A 15,583-nucleotide genomic window follows, 5' to 3' on the forward strand; every position below is an offset into this window, starting at 1 on the left:
CAGAGAGAGAGAGAGGCAGAGACTCAGGCAGAGTGAGAAGCAGGCTCCATGTAGGGAGCCCGATGTGGGACTCCATCCCGGGATTCCAGGATTATGCCCTGGGCCAAAGGCAGGCGCCCAACCACTGAGCCACCCAGGTGTCCCAACACACACATTTATCAATTAAGTTCTCTATCTTATATGGGCAAGGCTCATGGTGCCCCAAAACAACTACAACAGTACCATCAAAAATCCCTGATCACAGATCACCATGACAAACAATAATAGTGAAAAATTTGAAATATTGCAAGAATTACCAAAGTGTGACACAGAGACAAAAAGTGAGCAAATGCTATTGGAAAAAGGGTGCCACAAACCTTCAATTTACAGAAAACACAATATCTGCAAAGTACAATAAAGTGATATGAGATGCCACGAGGTATGCCTGTACTTGTGCACCAGACCCCCTACCTTCTCTCCTCACCCAAGGTCATCAGCCCCCATTCTCCCTCTCTTGTGCTTCATGATTTCCTCTTTTTCTTTTTCTTTTTTTTAAGATTTTATTTATTTATTCATGCGAGACAAAGAGAAAGAGAGAGAGAGAGGCAGAGACACAGGCAGAGGGAGAAGCAGGCTCCATGCAGGGAGCCCGATGTGGGACTTGATCCCGGGACTCTAGGATCAGGTCCTGGGCTGAAAGCGGGGACTCAACTGCTGAGCCACCCAGGGATTCCCCCCAGATTTCCTCTATTTCACTTGATCATTTCCATCGGCACACAAACATGCTGCTCTATCTCCTCTTAAAGACAAACAAGCAAAAGAGACAACAGCAGTTCCTCTAAAAATTAAACCTAGAATTATCATAGGATTCTGCAGTTTCACTTCTGGACATACACCCTAAAGACTTGAAAGCAAAGATGCAAACAGATATTTGCACACCCATGTATGTCACAGCATACACAGGCAGCCAAAATGGAAACAAAGCATGTGTCTACGGAAGGGTGAGGACACAAACAAAATGTGGTCCATCCACACAATGAAATATTATTCAAGCATTAGAAAGGAAGGCAGTTCTGGCACCTGCTACAACATAACTGAACCTTGAGGATTATGCTAATTGACATAAGCTTCTGGAAGACAAACACTATATGATTCCACTTGTTTTCAGTCCCCAGAGTCATGGAGTTCACAGAGCCAGAGAAGAGCACAGTGGTGCCAGGGGCGACGGGGTGGGGGTGGATGGGGAGTTAGCGTTTAAGGGGGACAGAATTTCAGTTTTGCAAGAGGAGACCTCTGGAGATGAATCGTGGTGGTGGTTGCAAACAGTACAATGCCACTGAACTACACATAAAAAAGTGTTAAAATAGTCAATTTTATGTATATTTTACACCTCTCCCCAAATTCCCAAACAGAAAAACAAACATTAATTCTTGACCTCATGTCTTCTTTCTCCAGTTACTTGGTTTCTTTAAGAGCAAACTCCTGGAAAGAGTGCCGTCTCTGGTGATTGTCCCCAGTTCTCATCCTGTGCCCCCCAGAGTCCCTCTAATCAGACTTTTGGTCTCCACTGCTCTTGAGAAATTGCTCTTGCCAAGGTCACAGTGAGCTCCTGGCTACACACATCAGCTTCAGGGGCCTTCCCCTGAGCTTCCTCCTCCCTCCCTGGTTCCCTTTTTGCTTTTTTTTGGCTGGATCCCCCTCCCCTGAACTCTCCTCATTGGTGCCCCCAACCTCCTTCCAGCTTTTTTCTTGGCCCACAGCCTCCTAGGTGATGTCCCTCAGCAATCACATGGCTGTCTAAACCAGGGGATGCAACAGGGTGGGTGCGCCCATTTATGTGTCTTGCCTGACCTTCCCAGGAGTTCCATCCCCAAATACCTGTTGTCCCGCCTCTTGGCCTCTCAAACCTCACAGAGCCCAAACCCAGCTCCTTATCTTCCCAGACTTCCTCATTCCAGGGAGTACAACTCCACCCTTCCAGTCACTGGGCCCAGATCCCAGCAGGCCCCCTTTCCCACACACCCCATACTTCATTCATTAGCAAATGCAGCTGGCTGTGCCTTCAACATGCTGTTGTTTCCAGAATCTGAGCACTTAGAGCCATTTCACTTAGGTCCACTCTTATAACCCTTCCACCTAGTGGAGAGAGGGATTTTGTAAAAATGCAGGTTAGGAGCACCTGGGTGGCTCAGTAGTTGAGCAGTTGAGCGTTTGCCTTTGGCTCAGGTCATGATCCTGGGGTCCTGGGATCCAGCCCTGCATCGGGCTCCCCAAGGAGCCTACTTCTCCCTGTGCCTATTTCTCTGCCTCTATGTGTCTCTCATGAATAAATAAATAAAATCTTTTTTAAAAATGCAAGTTAGTCTTATTTTTCTGCTCAGAGCTTTTCCCTGCTCACCCAGAACAGAAGCCAAAAAGTCCTGACAGTGGTAGCTTCTAAGGCCTTCACTCTCTGCTCCCCACCCCTGTCCCTGCCCCTTTGCATTGTTTGCCTTGCTGAGTTCACACTGGCTTCTCCACTGTTCCTCAAACCCTCCTGTCTCAGGGTCTTCTCCACTTGCTGGTCCCCGTGGGCGTCCACAGGGTACCCCCTCTCCCTTCCTGTGGGTCTCCACTCCACTGACACCTTCCTGCCCTGTTCATAAAACTGCCCCAGAAGTCCGGCTGGCTCAGTGGGCAGAACAGGTGACTCTTGATCTCAGAGTTGTGTAAGCCCCACATTGGGTGTAGAGATTATTTAAAAATTAACAATTTTAGGGGCACCTAAGTGGCTTAATTGGTTAAGGGGCCAGTCTTGATTTTGGCTCAGATCATGATCTCAGGGTGCTGGGATTGAGCCCATCGTTGAGCTCTGCATTCAGCAGGGGCAGCGTGGAGGGGGCTGTCTCTTCAAGGATCCTCTCTCCCCTGCCCTCCCCCTGATCTCTCTCTCTCTCTCTGAAATAAATGTCTTTTTTTTATTTTTATTTTTTAAAGATTTTATTTGTGCATGAGAGACACACAGAGAGAGGCAGAGACATAGGCAGAGGGAAAAGCAGGCTCCCTGCAGGCAGTCCGATGCAGGACTTGATCCCCAGACTTTGGGATCACGCCCTGAGCCAAAAGCAGACGCTCAATCGCTGAGCCACCTAGGCGTTCCCCCCCCCCCCCATTTTTTTTTTAATAAACATTTGGGACACCGAGGTGGTTCAGTGGTTGAGTGGCTGCCTTCGGCTCAGGGGTCCTGGGTCCTGGGTTCGAGTCCCACACTGGGCTCCCTGTGAGGACTCTGCTTCTCCCTCTGTCTATGTCTCTGTCTCTCTCTGTGTCTCTTGTGAATAATAAAAACAACAACAACAACAACAACAACAACAAAACAACAAAAACCTGCCCCAGAATAGGCCCCTTCCTGGGCTCAGGACCTAAATTTGAATTCATTCAATATGTCTTTGGGGGAGGAGGGGAAGGAGACCCAAATATTATAAACTTTAGGTCCCATCTATTTTCCCTGATTTATTCTTCTCCCTGGTACTTATCACCATCTGAAAGGATGGTTTGTCTTTTATTTGCTTTATTGTCTTCTCCCAGCCTTAAAATGTAAGCTCCACAAGGGCTGGAATATTTGCTTTCCTACTATTTCCTACTATTTCCTACTATTGCGTCCCCAGAGTTTAGAGCAGTGCCTGAAAAAATTCTTGTTGAATGACTGAAGGTATGAATGAATGAATATTCATGCCGAGATAACCAAGGCTTTCAAGGTAAGAGTTTTCTCTTACAGCCCCCCCCCCACAGCCCTCTCCCTTTTCCCCTCTCTCTTCAGGGTGCTCCCTCTCTTATTCCTTCCTGTCCAGACCTCTTCTCCCCACCCCTCCCCAGATTTCGCTGCCCCAGATTGCAGCCTCATTAAAGGTCCCACTTTGAGTTAGAAGGACCCTGCATTCCTGGGGACCAGTAATATACTTAGGATACACAAATGTATTATCATAGTAATGAGCTGACAAAATGGCCAATGTCTTTAGAGTCATTAAACCCACCTTTACAGCTATGGTCACTTGTGAAGTGGCCACAGCAGGTTTTATTTTACCTCCATTATAGGTGAGGAGACATAGACCTGGCAAAGTTCCTGCCAACCCAGCCTCCTGCATCTGTCTATATAGTAAGGCCTGCTGAGCTTCCTCTGTTTGGCCACAGATCAAAAAGCAAACAAAAAACCACTTCCAGCACCGTATCAACAACATCTCAATCTCTTCTGCAATATCTTGTCAGTCCTTAAAGAACCCCCTCCTTTGAGCACTGTAGCAAGAAGGGTGGGACGCTGGAGATGATGGACTGGATAGCAGGAGGGACTCACATTAGTCACAGGAGAGAAGTTCCCGTCTGGAGGTGGAGGGGGGAGGTTGACTTCCAGAGACAAGCATCAGGTGGGTGGCCAGGGTGTGACGGCATGGTGGCTGGGCTGTCTAGGGGCGCCTTCCAGCCCCCTTGTGCTCTGCAATGCAGCCCATGGTCAAAGCGACTCCCCACCAAGTGCTCTTTCACGTGGTCCCTGCTGCCAACCCCTATAGGCACTTCTTCAGCCCCTGATAAGTCAGAAGCAAGAGCCCTAAGATGGCAAGACAGGCAGAGCTGCTCCCTGGGAAACCAGCCCGGCAGGTCTGCTGGTGCCAGGGTGGAGGGTGGAGCTGCAGGTCAGCTCTAGGCAAGTCACAGAGCTAACAAACATGGGGATCTGTGAGAGGGCCAGATAAAACCCCACCTTAGCTGGAGCTGGAGCTGGCTCTTCAGGGCCAGGGACTCTAGATGGGTTTGAATGTGGCTGTTTGGAGGCAGGGTTTGAGCGTACTTTATTATTGTGGGTTAGAAGCAATTTCACCAACCAGCAAGGAACACTCACCAGAGAGGTCATATACCATGAACATCTGGGAAACTTGTTTAAAAAGTACAGGCCTGCCCCAGGCCTACAAAATCAGAATCCCTAGGGTGGAGTTAGAGACCAAAATCTTTATTTTTAAAAGCCCTTTCAGGTAATTGTGATAATCAAAGGTTTGGAAATTATTACCTGGACTTTAAAGAGCACGTTTTTGGAAACTTCTCCTCTGGGTCTACTGGTTACCTGTGTTACCTTGGGAAAGTGACTTAACCTCTCTGAGTTTCATTAGCCTCATCTGGAAAATGGAAATAAGTGAATACCTCTTAGGAATCTGTGCAAACACATGCAATAGTCATGCCAAGCACAAGGGTCACTGGGAATAGAGCAAAGCTTCCTGCTCAGAGGAATTAGGAGAGAGGGGGGCGAGGCTAAGGCCAAGGCCAAGGTGGTTCATTTTTGGCCACTGGCCTGGCCTCAAGAGCAGGGCTTGGGCAGATACAACTTATAAGAAGCACAGCAGAGATTTGTGGTTAAGAACTTGAGCTTAAGGGCTCAGAGATTTCTGGGTTCAAGTTCTAACTCCTCCTTTTATGAATGCATGACTTTGGGTGAGAGATTCACGGGAGGCTGGGAATCTGCTGGGGAGGCAGAATAGTATCCTGTTGGCTGGGTTCTGGGGTCCCACAGCACAGCTGCTAATTGGACCTGTGACCTGGAGCAGGCTACTCCACCCTGTGACCTGCAGTTTGGAAATGGGGAGACTCCACCTAACGTGCTCTGTGGTTGGGAGGTGCCAATGGGATAGTGCCTGTGACATGCTTGTCTCACTGCCTGACTGCCATGTTTCGTAAAGGGTAGCTGTTACCACCATCAACCCCTTGTCTGGGGAAACCTCCAGCGTGTGACTGGTTTGAGTGTGTGGTTGTCACCTTTCACCTCATTTTCAGTCCCTGTCCACCTGACACAGAGCTTTCATCACAATGCCCCCAGGGCGTCGGGGTTGGGGGCCTGTGGGCACCCTTCTCCCACCGTAGTGGGGCCCTGGACCCCTGGCCTTCCTCACCTCTCCCTCCCCAAAGTGTCCACTTCTGAGAAGAGCTCAAGTGGGGTGCTATTTGGTGACACTGTCTCTGTGAGGGCAGGCTGTCCAGAAATTAACCTTTCAATCCCCAGAGATGATGGGAATGCAGGCTGTGTTGTGTTAGTGCTGTAGGTGCTGCATGATAAATATTTCCGAGTAAGGTTTACACTAGATGTGCTCAAACAACCTAGGTCTATGTCAGAGGAACCCTTGGCGGCCAAGGAGGCACACCCTGAGCACCTGTCACTGTCCACATCTCACAACCGGTTGGCTTCTTACCATCTGTGGTGGGAGCTGGGGTCACTCCGGCCTCCTGGAAGGGGTGCTGCCAGAGAGAACCCCACTTCTGTGTGGGGTGTGTTGAGGATCTGGTCTCTAGCCAGTGGCTCAGCAGGCCCAGACCATCTCACCAAGGCCTTCCTAGGGATTGCTACCTCCCAACCCCGCCCCCCCCCCCCCCAGATTTGGGAGCATCTCTGGGCAGACACTGCCCCCTTGAGGCCTCCGCCTGCCATGATACTGGGCTGAGCTGACGCCACATAAAAAGACATGGATCCAGATGATGCTTTCCTTTCCAGGGTCGTCCTTGGTCTCTGGAGTTCTGGACAGTGTATTCTTCTCAGCCTGAGAACCTGGAATCTGCCCTACTGCCATTTGTTGCCTTCCAGAAGGAACGCAACTCCGAGCAACTGCCAGGACAAAGTACATATAGACACAAGAGGTCTTGGGACTCTAGGCTTTCTGTAATTTGTAAAGAGGCGAGGGTCCAGGGAAAAATGATTTCTAGTAATATTTAGAATTAAGGTTAAGGATACGTTTTTTAATTTTTCTTTTAAAAAAAGATTTTATTTATTTATTTATTTATTTATTTATTTATTTATTTATTTATTTTTTTGAGAGAGAGAGAGAGAAGGAGCTGGCGGAGGGGCAGAGGGAGAGGGAGAAGCAGACCCCCTGTTGAGCAGGGAGCCTGATGACGTGGGACTCCTTCCCAGGACCCTGAGGTCATGACCTGAGCAGAAGGCAGACGCTTAACAGCGTGAGCCAGCCAGATGCCCCTGAGGATAAGTTTAGAATCAAGCAAAAATAAGTAGTAGAGAGTTAAGGGTAAAGGGGAGGAATAAAACAAAGCAAAAAAAGGATTAATTACAGGAAGGTCTGGATTACTTGGCTGGACTGAGAACAGAGAGACTCAGCAGGTGGAGGTGTGGGGATGTGGGTTCTTTGGCTGAACCACCCAGTGTGATAGCATGGCTGTTGCAGAGAAAAACATGAGAAAAGAAAAAACACCAAGAATCCTTCCACATTGAATAAGCATTATTACTATTGTGGTGCATTCCCTGTTGTTTTTTCCTATGTGTCTTCTTTTATTTTTATTTTTATTTTTTTTAGGGAAGGAACGGGAGAGAGTCTTAAGCACGATCCTCACTGGAAAGCCCAACACAGGGCTCAATCTCAGGGCTCTGAGATCATGACCTGACCTGAAATCAAGAGTCAGATTCTTAAGTGACTGAGCCACTCGGGCGCCCCTTATTTTCATTTTCTCAAAGTTTTATTTATTTAAATCATCTTTATACTCCATGTGGGGCTCAAACTCATGACTCTGAGATCAAGATCAAGAGTTGTGTGCTGAGCCAGCCAGGTTGCCCCCATGTGTCTTCTTTTAATGTCTTCATTGGAGTTAATGTCCTTATTGGGTTTTTTCACTTCATAAGAATTAAATCATAAACCATGTGAATTACAGAAAATAAAAACTGTATCCATCTCCCTGCAAAAAAAGATCAGCCCCAAACGCAGAGCTGGGGTCCGACTGTGTCTGGGACAGAGTCCCATCTGTACCAAGAGTCCGACTAAATAGTCAGCAAATCATCTCTAATTGCTGTCCAAGCCGACTGAGTCCTCAGCGCCCGTCCTGGGCCCGCTAAGATCTCGGCTTGGGGCCTCTGTCAATGTCATTTCCCCTGCTGGAATCCTGGCCCACATTCTTGTCTGGCTGACTCCCAGTACAAGCATGAGTGTCTCTACCCCAGGACATTCCCCCAGTGTCCCAAAATGGTTAGGTGCTGCTCACATATGCTCCTGTAACCCATAACAGCCTTTGACCAAACTATTGTCATCATTTCTTAGATCCCTGACTTCTGCTGGCAGGCGAACACTGTGTGGCAGAGACCCAGAGGCCATGGCTCGACAGCTCCTGGCACTGAGAGACTCAGCATGGACAGAGCAAGGCGAGTCAGCTGTCTGTGTGGAGAAAACTCCTCCTGGGGGCTCCCCCAACCCTGAGCCTGGCTGCTTACCTCTCCTCCTCTTCCTCCTCCACTGGAAGATGATGTTGGTTGCCCAGGAAGCTGAAAGGGAAAGGTCAGGTGAGGTGACAGCTGTGTAGGATCTCACATGTGAGAGGCTCAGAAAGCCTGTCCCAGTCCTGCATCCATATCCAGTTAGATCCAGCAGCCCTCTCTCATGACCTAAAAGGATGGGATCAGGGTCGCATTCAATTAGGCAAATACTGAGTATGTGTGAGGTGCAGGTGGCAAAGGTATCACTAGAGATGAATCTGACAATCTTGTCCTCAGAGGGCACCCAGTCTGGGAAGAAATCCCAAGAAGGCCTCATGGTGTAGGGTTCAGGTTGGAAGGCCAGGGTCTAGAGCCAGACAGACCTGACCTCTTGTTCCCACTTGGCCACTGTGTGACTTTGACAGATTGCTTCCCCTCACTGAGCCTGTCTCCTCTTCTACAGAAGGAGGATGATGATAGAACCTATGTGGTTAGGTGGTTGTGAAAACCTTGGACATGGGCACATGGGTGGCTTAGTGGTTGAGTGTCTGTCTGCCTTTGGCTCAGGTCACGCTTCTCCCTCTGCCTATGTTTCTGCCTCTCTCTGTGTGTCTCTCATGAATAAATCTTAAAAAAAAAAGAAAAAAGAAAACTCGTAGACATTAGGATGCAAAAGTATAGGAAATGGTGAGAAGTGCCCCCAAATGAGAATGCACTCTGGCTCTCATAGTCAACAAAGGCATACAGATACAACCAAGTACGTGACATCTGGAATGGGCCGGAGTGTGGACATGGGTCAGGCTAGCCCCTGAGGAGCACGAATGGGGCACTGGGTCCTGTGCGGCTGTCCAAGTCCTGGAAGCATGCTTCGGAGCTAGGCCCTTGGGGCTCAGATGGCAGCGAGTCCCCACCAAATATTCATATGCTCACCCTCATTTTCCGGTCCCAGCCTCCCTTAGTGGGTTTGGGCCATGTGGCTAGTTCTGGACAACTGTCTGTGAGCAGGAGTGAAGGCTGCTCATTGGGCCAAGTCAATTCAGACTTGATGTGTCTTCTCCTTTTCTCTTCTCCATGCCTTGGATTCCAGCAGTGAAGCCCTACGATGCAGGGGGGCTACCAGATCCTCATCAGACTTGCAGATTCGAGGGTTGTTTGTTGAGGCAGCTAATGCTAACTGCCACACTGCATACAGTACTACTGTTATTTCTGCTTATAGAGGCCAAGTCAGTGGCCTGTGGTCACACAGCTCATAAATGGACAGAGCTGGAACCCACACCCAGGCCTGACTCACACGGCCAGTTTTTAAAAACCATGCTTACTTCACCTCATGACGGCCTGTTGTGAAGCGCTGCTATCACACCTAAGATTTTAAGATGTCCAGCAGGGACAGCCGGATGAGCAGCTGGGACAGTCAGAACACTTTTTTTTTTTTTTTTAAATTTATGATAGTCACAGAGAGAGAGAGAGAGGCAGAGACACAGGCAGAGGGAGAAGCAGGCTCCATGCACCAGGAGCCCGACGTGGAATTCGATCCCGGGTCTCCAGGATCGCGCCCTGGGCCAAAGGCAGGCACCAAACCGCTGGCTGTGCCACCCAGGGATCCCCAGTCAGAACACTTGGCTGGCTCAGTGTGAAATCCTGCCCCCTGGGTTGCACTGAGCACTTGCAGCACCAGTTTCACTTCTGCCAGTGCTGGTGGTTCAGAAGCAACACACAAGGGAGTCCCTTGCTTGGTGGAAGACTGCAGCCGGGGACTGGGGCCCTCATTATGCAGATGGATGCACAAGGGAAGAATTCCTTCTGTGCCACTGTTTCATACTAGGCTCCTACCCGCTTGTCCCTCAATCCAGAAAGGCAGCAATGCAAACCATAAGCTTCAGAATTAGACTTATGCTTGAATCCCTGCTCTGCCACTTACTGGCTGTGTGACCGTGGGTAAGTCACTTTGCTTCTCTGAGCCTCCACCTCCCCATCTGGGGATGGGGACAGCAATACTCATTCCTCACAGGATGGACTCGGGCATTAGAGAGAACAGATATAAGGTTCTCAGCACAGTGCTTGTACATGTTGGCTTGTTATGATCCAAGGGGGGCTGGCTCTCTTTCTCCCGGGGAAAATCAGGGGGCTATCGGAGGAGAGGGACTCCATGTACAGATTCACACCAAGATTGCTTGTATGTTTATTTACAAACGGCAGACATACACACATGTACCTATCACCAGAACATTTCAGGAAATGTGGAGCAGGTAATAGTGCTTCCACACCATCTGCCTCTTCTCCAGGCTCCCTCCTGACTCAGATTGAGTTCTCTAGAAAACGGCTTCTGAAACTTTCTCACTGGGAAGCCTGTGGGTGTGCTGGCTGGGCTCTCACTGCCTCTCATGTTCAAATCCACCTGTCCCATCAGGCTGTGGACAAAGGACTGTGAGCCTTGGTTCAGTCGTTCATTTCCAGGCCAAATTCTGGATACAACTCTTTGGTGGTGACACCTCGGATCATGGCTGAAAGAAAAGAAGGAAGAAGGGATGCACATCCTGAGGAGGAAAGGGGGAGACGGGCCAAAGGCCTGACACCTACCCAGGACCCACTCCTGAACCTTCTTTCTGCTCCCATAGTTGGTTGAGATACCCTCCTGCTATTCTCTCCAGACTTCACAACCATGGGCCCTGCTGGGCCACCCCAAACTAGACTCACTGAACCCTCACCCCACTTTGCAGAGGAGTCAAACAAAGCTCCCCTGGACTCCACACAGAGCAGCTAGAGCCACCTGCTGAAAATGTAAATTTATATTTACACTGTACCTGAGGACTGCTGAAAACCCTCAGTCTTTAGCCTGGCCCATGGGCCATGCCCTGGCCATTTGGTGATGCCATTCCTCCTCCTCCCTCAAAGACTCTTTCTTCCTCCCAAGGGAAGGGATGGCCTCCCAAGAGAAGGGTTTCCTGAGAGGCCTTCCCTGACGACCTTAGCTCATTCCTAACTGCCACCCTGTTTATACCTCAATATTCTTCTCCATCTTTGTTTCTATCATAGCACTTGGCACATTTTATAATTCCTCTGCTTATGTTCCTTTACTCATTGACCACCTCCCTCCCCCCGCAATACCAAAACATAAGTCACATGAGAACAGGGTCCTTTAAGGGTCTGGTTCATTGGAGTGCCCCATGCCGTGCAGTAGCACAGGGCAGGTGCTCAGCAAATATCGCCTGAACAAATGAGAGAAGATAGGCTGCCCTATCCTCTCTCTCCAGGTCCTGTGACCAGAAAGACAGGTCTCAAGCTGGGTTATATCTCACAAGAGTTTATGCCCTTAATCACTAGGCTACAGTCCCCTGGTCTTCCTTTCTCCTCAGGGCCTGATCATCCTCCTTTGTCTGTATCTCCCTCCTTCTGTTGTCTCCTTTCCTTCCCTGGGATCCATTCCCCACTGGAACAGAGAAGCCCTTCCTGCCACAGACTCCTGGATGCTGACAGGCAATTCCACAAGACGTGCTAAACTCCTGCAGTGACCTGGTGGACATCCTGGCCCTGCACCCTGTCCCAAAGAGTCACCAGTTGCTGAACGCTGGAGTGCTCACTGACCTCAGCCAGGTAATGGACTGAGGCTACCCATGCATTTCCTTACTTCCCAAGTGGCCTGTCCTAGCCAGCACAGACACCTTTGTGTGTGTGTCTTGTGTCTTGGCCAAGCCCTCTGAATAGTCAGACTGTGTTCTAGGAGGAACAAAATACTCCTTTAAGTCACAGAGTCACCCTCCTGTGACTTTCTGCCTCTGTGGCAAGTCAGCCATTTGAGGTAAGGGTGGTATCTCCATCAGTCTGAGTAGGGACCTAGAAGACCAGGAACCGTAGCCCTCAATCTAGCAGGTAGAGGAGTTCGTGCTCAAATCTGCCTGGGGCTCTGAAGCAGGCTCCACGTTTAGGGAAAAAACCCTAGGGACTCCTGTAAGAGCTGTACAGCTGCTTCGGGCATTTGAGCAGTGGGCCAGCTGAGAAGGATGGGAAGGCTGGCAAGTTAGAGGGCCCAGGAGCAAAATCCAAACACCTGGGGAAATGGAACCTCCTTCCCTCTGAGCCCTCGCTGGTCCTCTGGGGTCCTGCTGCTCACCTAGTTTGCCTAGCAGCATCTGGCCTATATCCTTGATGTCGTTATATTCATGGAGCTGGGAGATGTGGTCCTCCAGTTCATCCACACTGTAGCCTCTGGGGTAAGAGATGGAGAGAAAGAGAGAGAGGGGATCTTTAAGAAAGCTGAGGAGGATCCAAGGTTCAGAGACTAACAAGGCATTTTTTTTTTTTTTTTTTTTTTTTTTTAACAAGGCATCTATTTAACAAATGTTCACTAAGGGCCTACTAGGGGCCAAGACAGACTCTGCCCTCAGGAAGCCTACAGTAGAGCAGGGAATGTGCCTAGCCCCTCACTCCTGGCAAATGTCCCTATGCCCTTGGGGGGCAGCTCCCAGCCACACTGGCACTATGCAACCAAGGGCACAGCTGAGGGATTCACTGATGGGCACATGAGTGGCTAGTCAGATCCCTTCATGTGTGAAATGCACAAAGCTTGCTCAGTCTGTGCCATGTGACTATAGCAAGGGGCATGAGAAAATCCAGAAGTTGTGGAAGAGCCAGCTTCCCCCAGGCACAGAAAAGCCCACCTGTAGAGAATGGAGTCCCACGTGAGTGTGAGCAGGGAGCAGAGGCAGAGAGGGACTGTGAGAGTGATAATCTCTCTGTTCTGACAGCTTTCCACTTCCTAGTTCCCGCTCCTCCCAGGCCTGACCATACCCTATCCAAGATGGATTGCTGAGAGGGGCTGGATATAACAGCAGGGCACCATCCTGGTTTCACGCTAAGCTAGCATGGCTAGGTTTCAGTTACTGGGCTCTGGTCAAAAGCTATCTCGAGCATGTTGAGGAGCCCAGTGAGACTTACTCAGATATTAATTGGGTGATCTCCTTGTCCAGCAGATCCCTCTTCTCCTTCAGTTTCTGAATGTCAAGGCGCAGAGAATCCTTGCTGGCCCCATCAGCCTGGCCAGACTTGGGAGATGGCCGCTGGGTGGCACACAAAGTCATTAGCCAGACGGACCCATTATCCACAATTCAGAACCTACAAGTTTGCCCTCAACAGCCACTCAACCTGCTTCTGCTTGGTGACAGACAGCCCCCACCCACTAATGAGATTACATTTCCCAGCTTCCCTTGGAATTAGATGTAGCCCTCTAAGTTCTGGCAAGGGGAAGTTAATCTGAAATCATGTGTGTAACATCTGGGAGTCATTCTTCCAGGGAGAGGGCATGCTTTTCTCTGGCCTTCCTTCCTCCTTCCTGCTGGCTAGAATGTGGATGTAATGATAGAGCTGAACAGTATCTTGGGTGACAAGGTAGAATCGAAGCTGAAAGTGTGGTGAACCAAGATAGAGGCCTGGGTCCCGGAAGACTATTTAGGTCACCATTATTGGGGGCTTTCTTTCACTCCTGCCCAAGCCCAATCCTAACTAAAGGGCTCACTCTGGCCCCTAATCTGACCCTAGATAATCTACTAGGGTCATGTCTACTTCTCGGATTCTCTTCTCAAGTCTATGATGTCGCTGGGCTTATGATTTTATTGGATAACAAAACCATTCTCTAGGGCTGCAGTTCATCTGCCCTCTTTGTCTCTAGAAGCTACAAGGGCCAGGGCTTGGTACACTGGCTAATCTTTAGGAAATATGTGTTGGATCTGAAGAAGAGGCCAAGGAAGATATGGTTCCTATTCTTAGGGCAGGGTTTGTTAATCAGTGAGTTGACAGTGAATAAGCCCTATCTGCTAGACACTGGCAAAGGCTCCAGGAATTCAACGATGGACAAGACATCAAGCCTGGCCCCTGCCTTCTGGGAATGCATATAAAACACCCAGTAATTATGGTTTTCCTCCAGATATCTTCATTTAAAATTCTACTCACACTTCATCAGGAAGGCCCTCGCTGACCACTCCGTCTAAAATGGTCACTCCTCACTGGCTTACTATTCTTTTGTCCTGATATTTTAAAACATCTATCACCACCTGACATATACATTTCATTGATAATATGTTGTTGGCCTCATGCCACTGGAGTATGAACTCCATGAGGGCAGGGACTGTGTTTTGTTCACTGTGCCCCAACAGTGCCTGGCACACGGGAGGCACTCAATAAAAAGGTGTCCAGTGAATGAATGAATGACAAATAATTAATCAACTAACAACAAGTCTGAAAAGTGCTTTTTAGGTGAAGTACAGTGTGCTAAGGGAGTGTCTAATTGAGCAACTGGACCGAGTCAGAAGTGGGGGTGAGTGAGGCTCCTCTCGGGGATTCTCAACCCGGAAGGATGAGCAGGCATCACCTTGCTAAAAAGCTGCAAGGGAAGTATTCCAGAAGCGCACAGTATATTCAAATGGCAAAGGCACGAGAGCGCACGCGCGTCTGGGGGAATGAGAGTGGTTTTTGTGTGGGGTGGTGGGTGAGGGAGGAGATCAGGGTGCTCCCGGCAAGGAGGAGAGACAGAGCCTACTGGGGGAGCCTGGGGTACCACAGGCAAAGGCCAGGACACTGCTTCTCCTTTGAATCTTGGTGGGCAGGAGGAAAAGAAGGCAGAAGGACTGAGAAATGACCCGGAGTTCCTCAGCAGAACAAGATGTGCTGGGGGAAGACTTGAAGGGGGCTGGGGATGGAGAGGAGGGCTGGGAGCAGCACTGACTTCACACTGCGGAGGGAGAGAAAGGGGTGGGGGTCACAGGCATACTCACAGGGGATTGGAAGGCCCCGCGGCAACTTTGGGAAAGTCCTGGTTGAGTCCTGGAGAGGAATCCGAAGACAAAAGGCTGATTGAACCTAGAGTCAGTCCGCTCTGAGAGGAGAGGGTTACGTGGGGGTGTGGGAGGTAAGGAGTTGGGGAGGGGCAGATACGGTCCGAGATGAGGGCAGGGAGTGTGGGGGGCTAGATGGGGGTCTCTGGAAGTGATCTCTGGGACCAGAGTCTGAGGCCCGGCAATGGGGAGTCAGGAAAGGGACTGTGAAGGGATGCGCTTTCGCCCTGCTATCCGCTCCTCGCCCACCTCCGGAGCCCTGGGGTCCGGGGCCCCCGTCTCGGGGGAGTATGCAGTGCAGAAGGGTCCAGGGCGGGGCGGGAGAGCGGCCCCTCTGGCCCACCAGGTACTCGGAATCTTAGGACGGAGACGCCGACGGCTGGGTGGCTAAATGCGCGCGCAACCTGCAAAGCCAGGTCCCGCCCCCGCCCCGAAGTGGGCGGGGCCAGAGGCTGCGCGCGCAGCTTTCATTGTCACTCCACCCGCTCGCGGCAACCTGACCACGCCCATTCCCCCGTTCATCTTTCTCACCAGCCAATAGAATTGGAGCATTGAGGCCACGCCCACCAGC

The 15,583-nt window shown here is 50.1% G+C and overlaps 1 protein-coding gene across 1 annotated transcript; it reads right to left on the bottom strand.

Annotated features, from left to right (window-relative positions):
- Positions 1-10,339: 10,339 nt before the first annotated feature.
- On the bottom strand, positions 10,340-15,564 carry SWI5 (SWI5 homologous recombination repair protein). The gene is made up of 6 exons (XM_038546062.1): positions 15,544-15,564; positions 15,262-15,476; positions 14,953-15,001; positions 13,121-13,242; positions 12,297-12,391; positions 10,340-10,689 (listed from the first exon to the last, which is right to left on the bottom strand). The coding sequence occupies exons 1-6, from the start codon at positions 15,562-15,564 to the stop codon at positions 10,625-10,627; spliced, it is 567 nt and encodes a 188-aa protein (XP_038401990.1). The 3' UTR covers positions 10,340-10,624.
- Positions 15,565-15,583: the final 19 nt, after the last annotated feature.

Source organism: Canis lupus, chromosome 9, assembly GCF_011100685.1.
Source record: "Canis lupus familiaris isolate Mischka breed German Shepherd chromosome 9, alternate assembly UU_Cfam_GSD_1.0, whole genome shotgun sequence".
NCBI lineage: Eukaryota > Metazoa > Chordata > Mammalia > Carnivora > Canidae > Canis > Canis lupus.

Bases quoted from the DNA above. Each gene is read 5' to 3' on its own strand.
- SWI5 (XM_038546062.1), bottom strand. From the start codon at position 15,564: ATGCTCCAATTCTATTGGCTG. The intron at 12,392-13,120 runs GTAAGTCTCACT...CTCTTACCCCAG, and splicing joins ATCACCCAATTAATATCTGA to AGGCTACAGTGTGGATGAAC. The intron at 10,690-12,296 runs GTGAGCAGCAGG...CTTTTCTTTCAG, and splicing joins GATGCTGCTAGGCAAACTAG to CCATGATCCGAGGTGTCACC.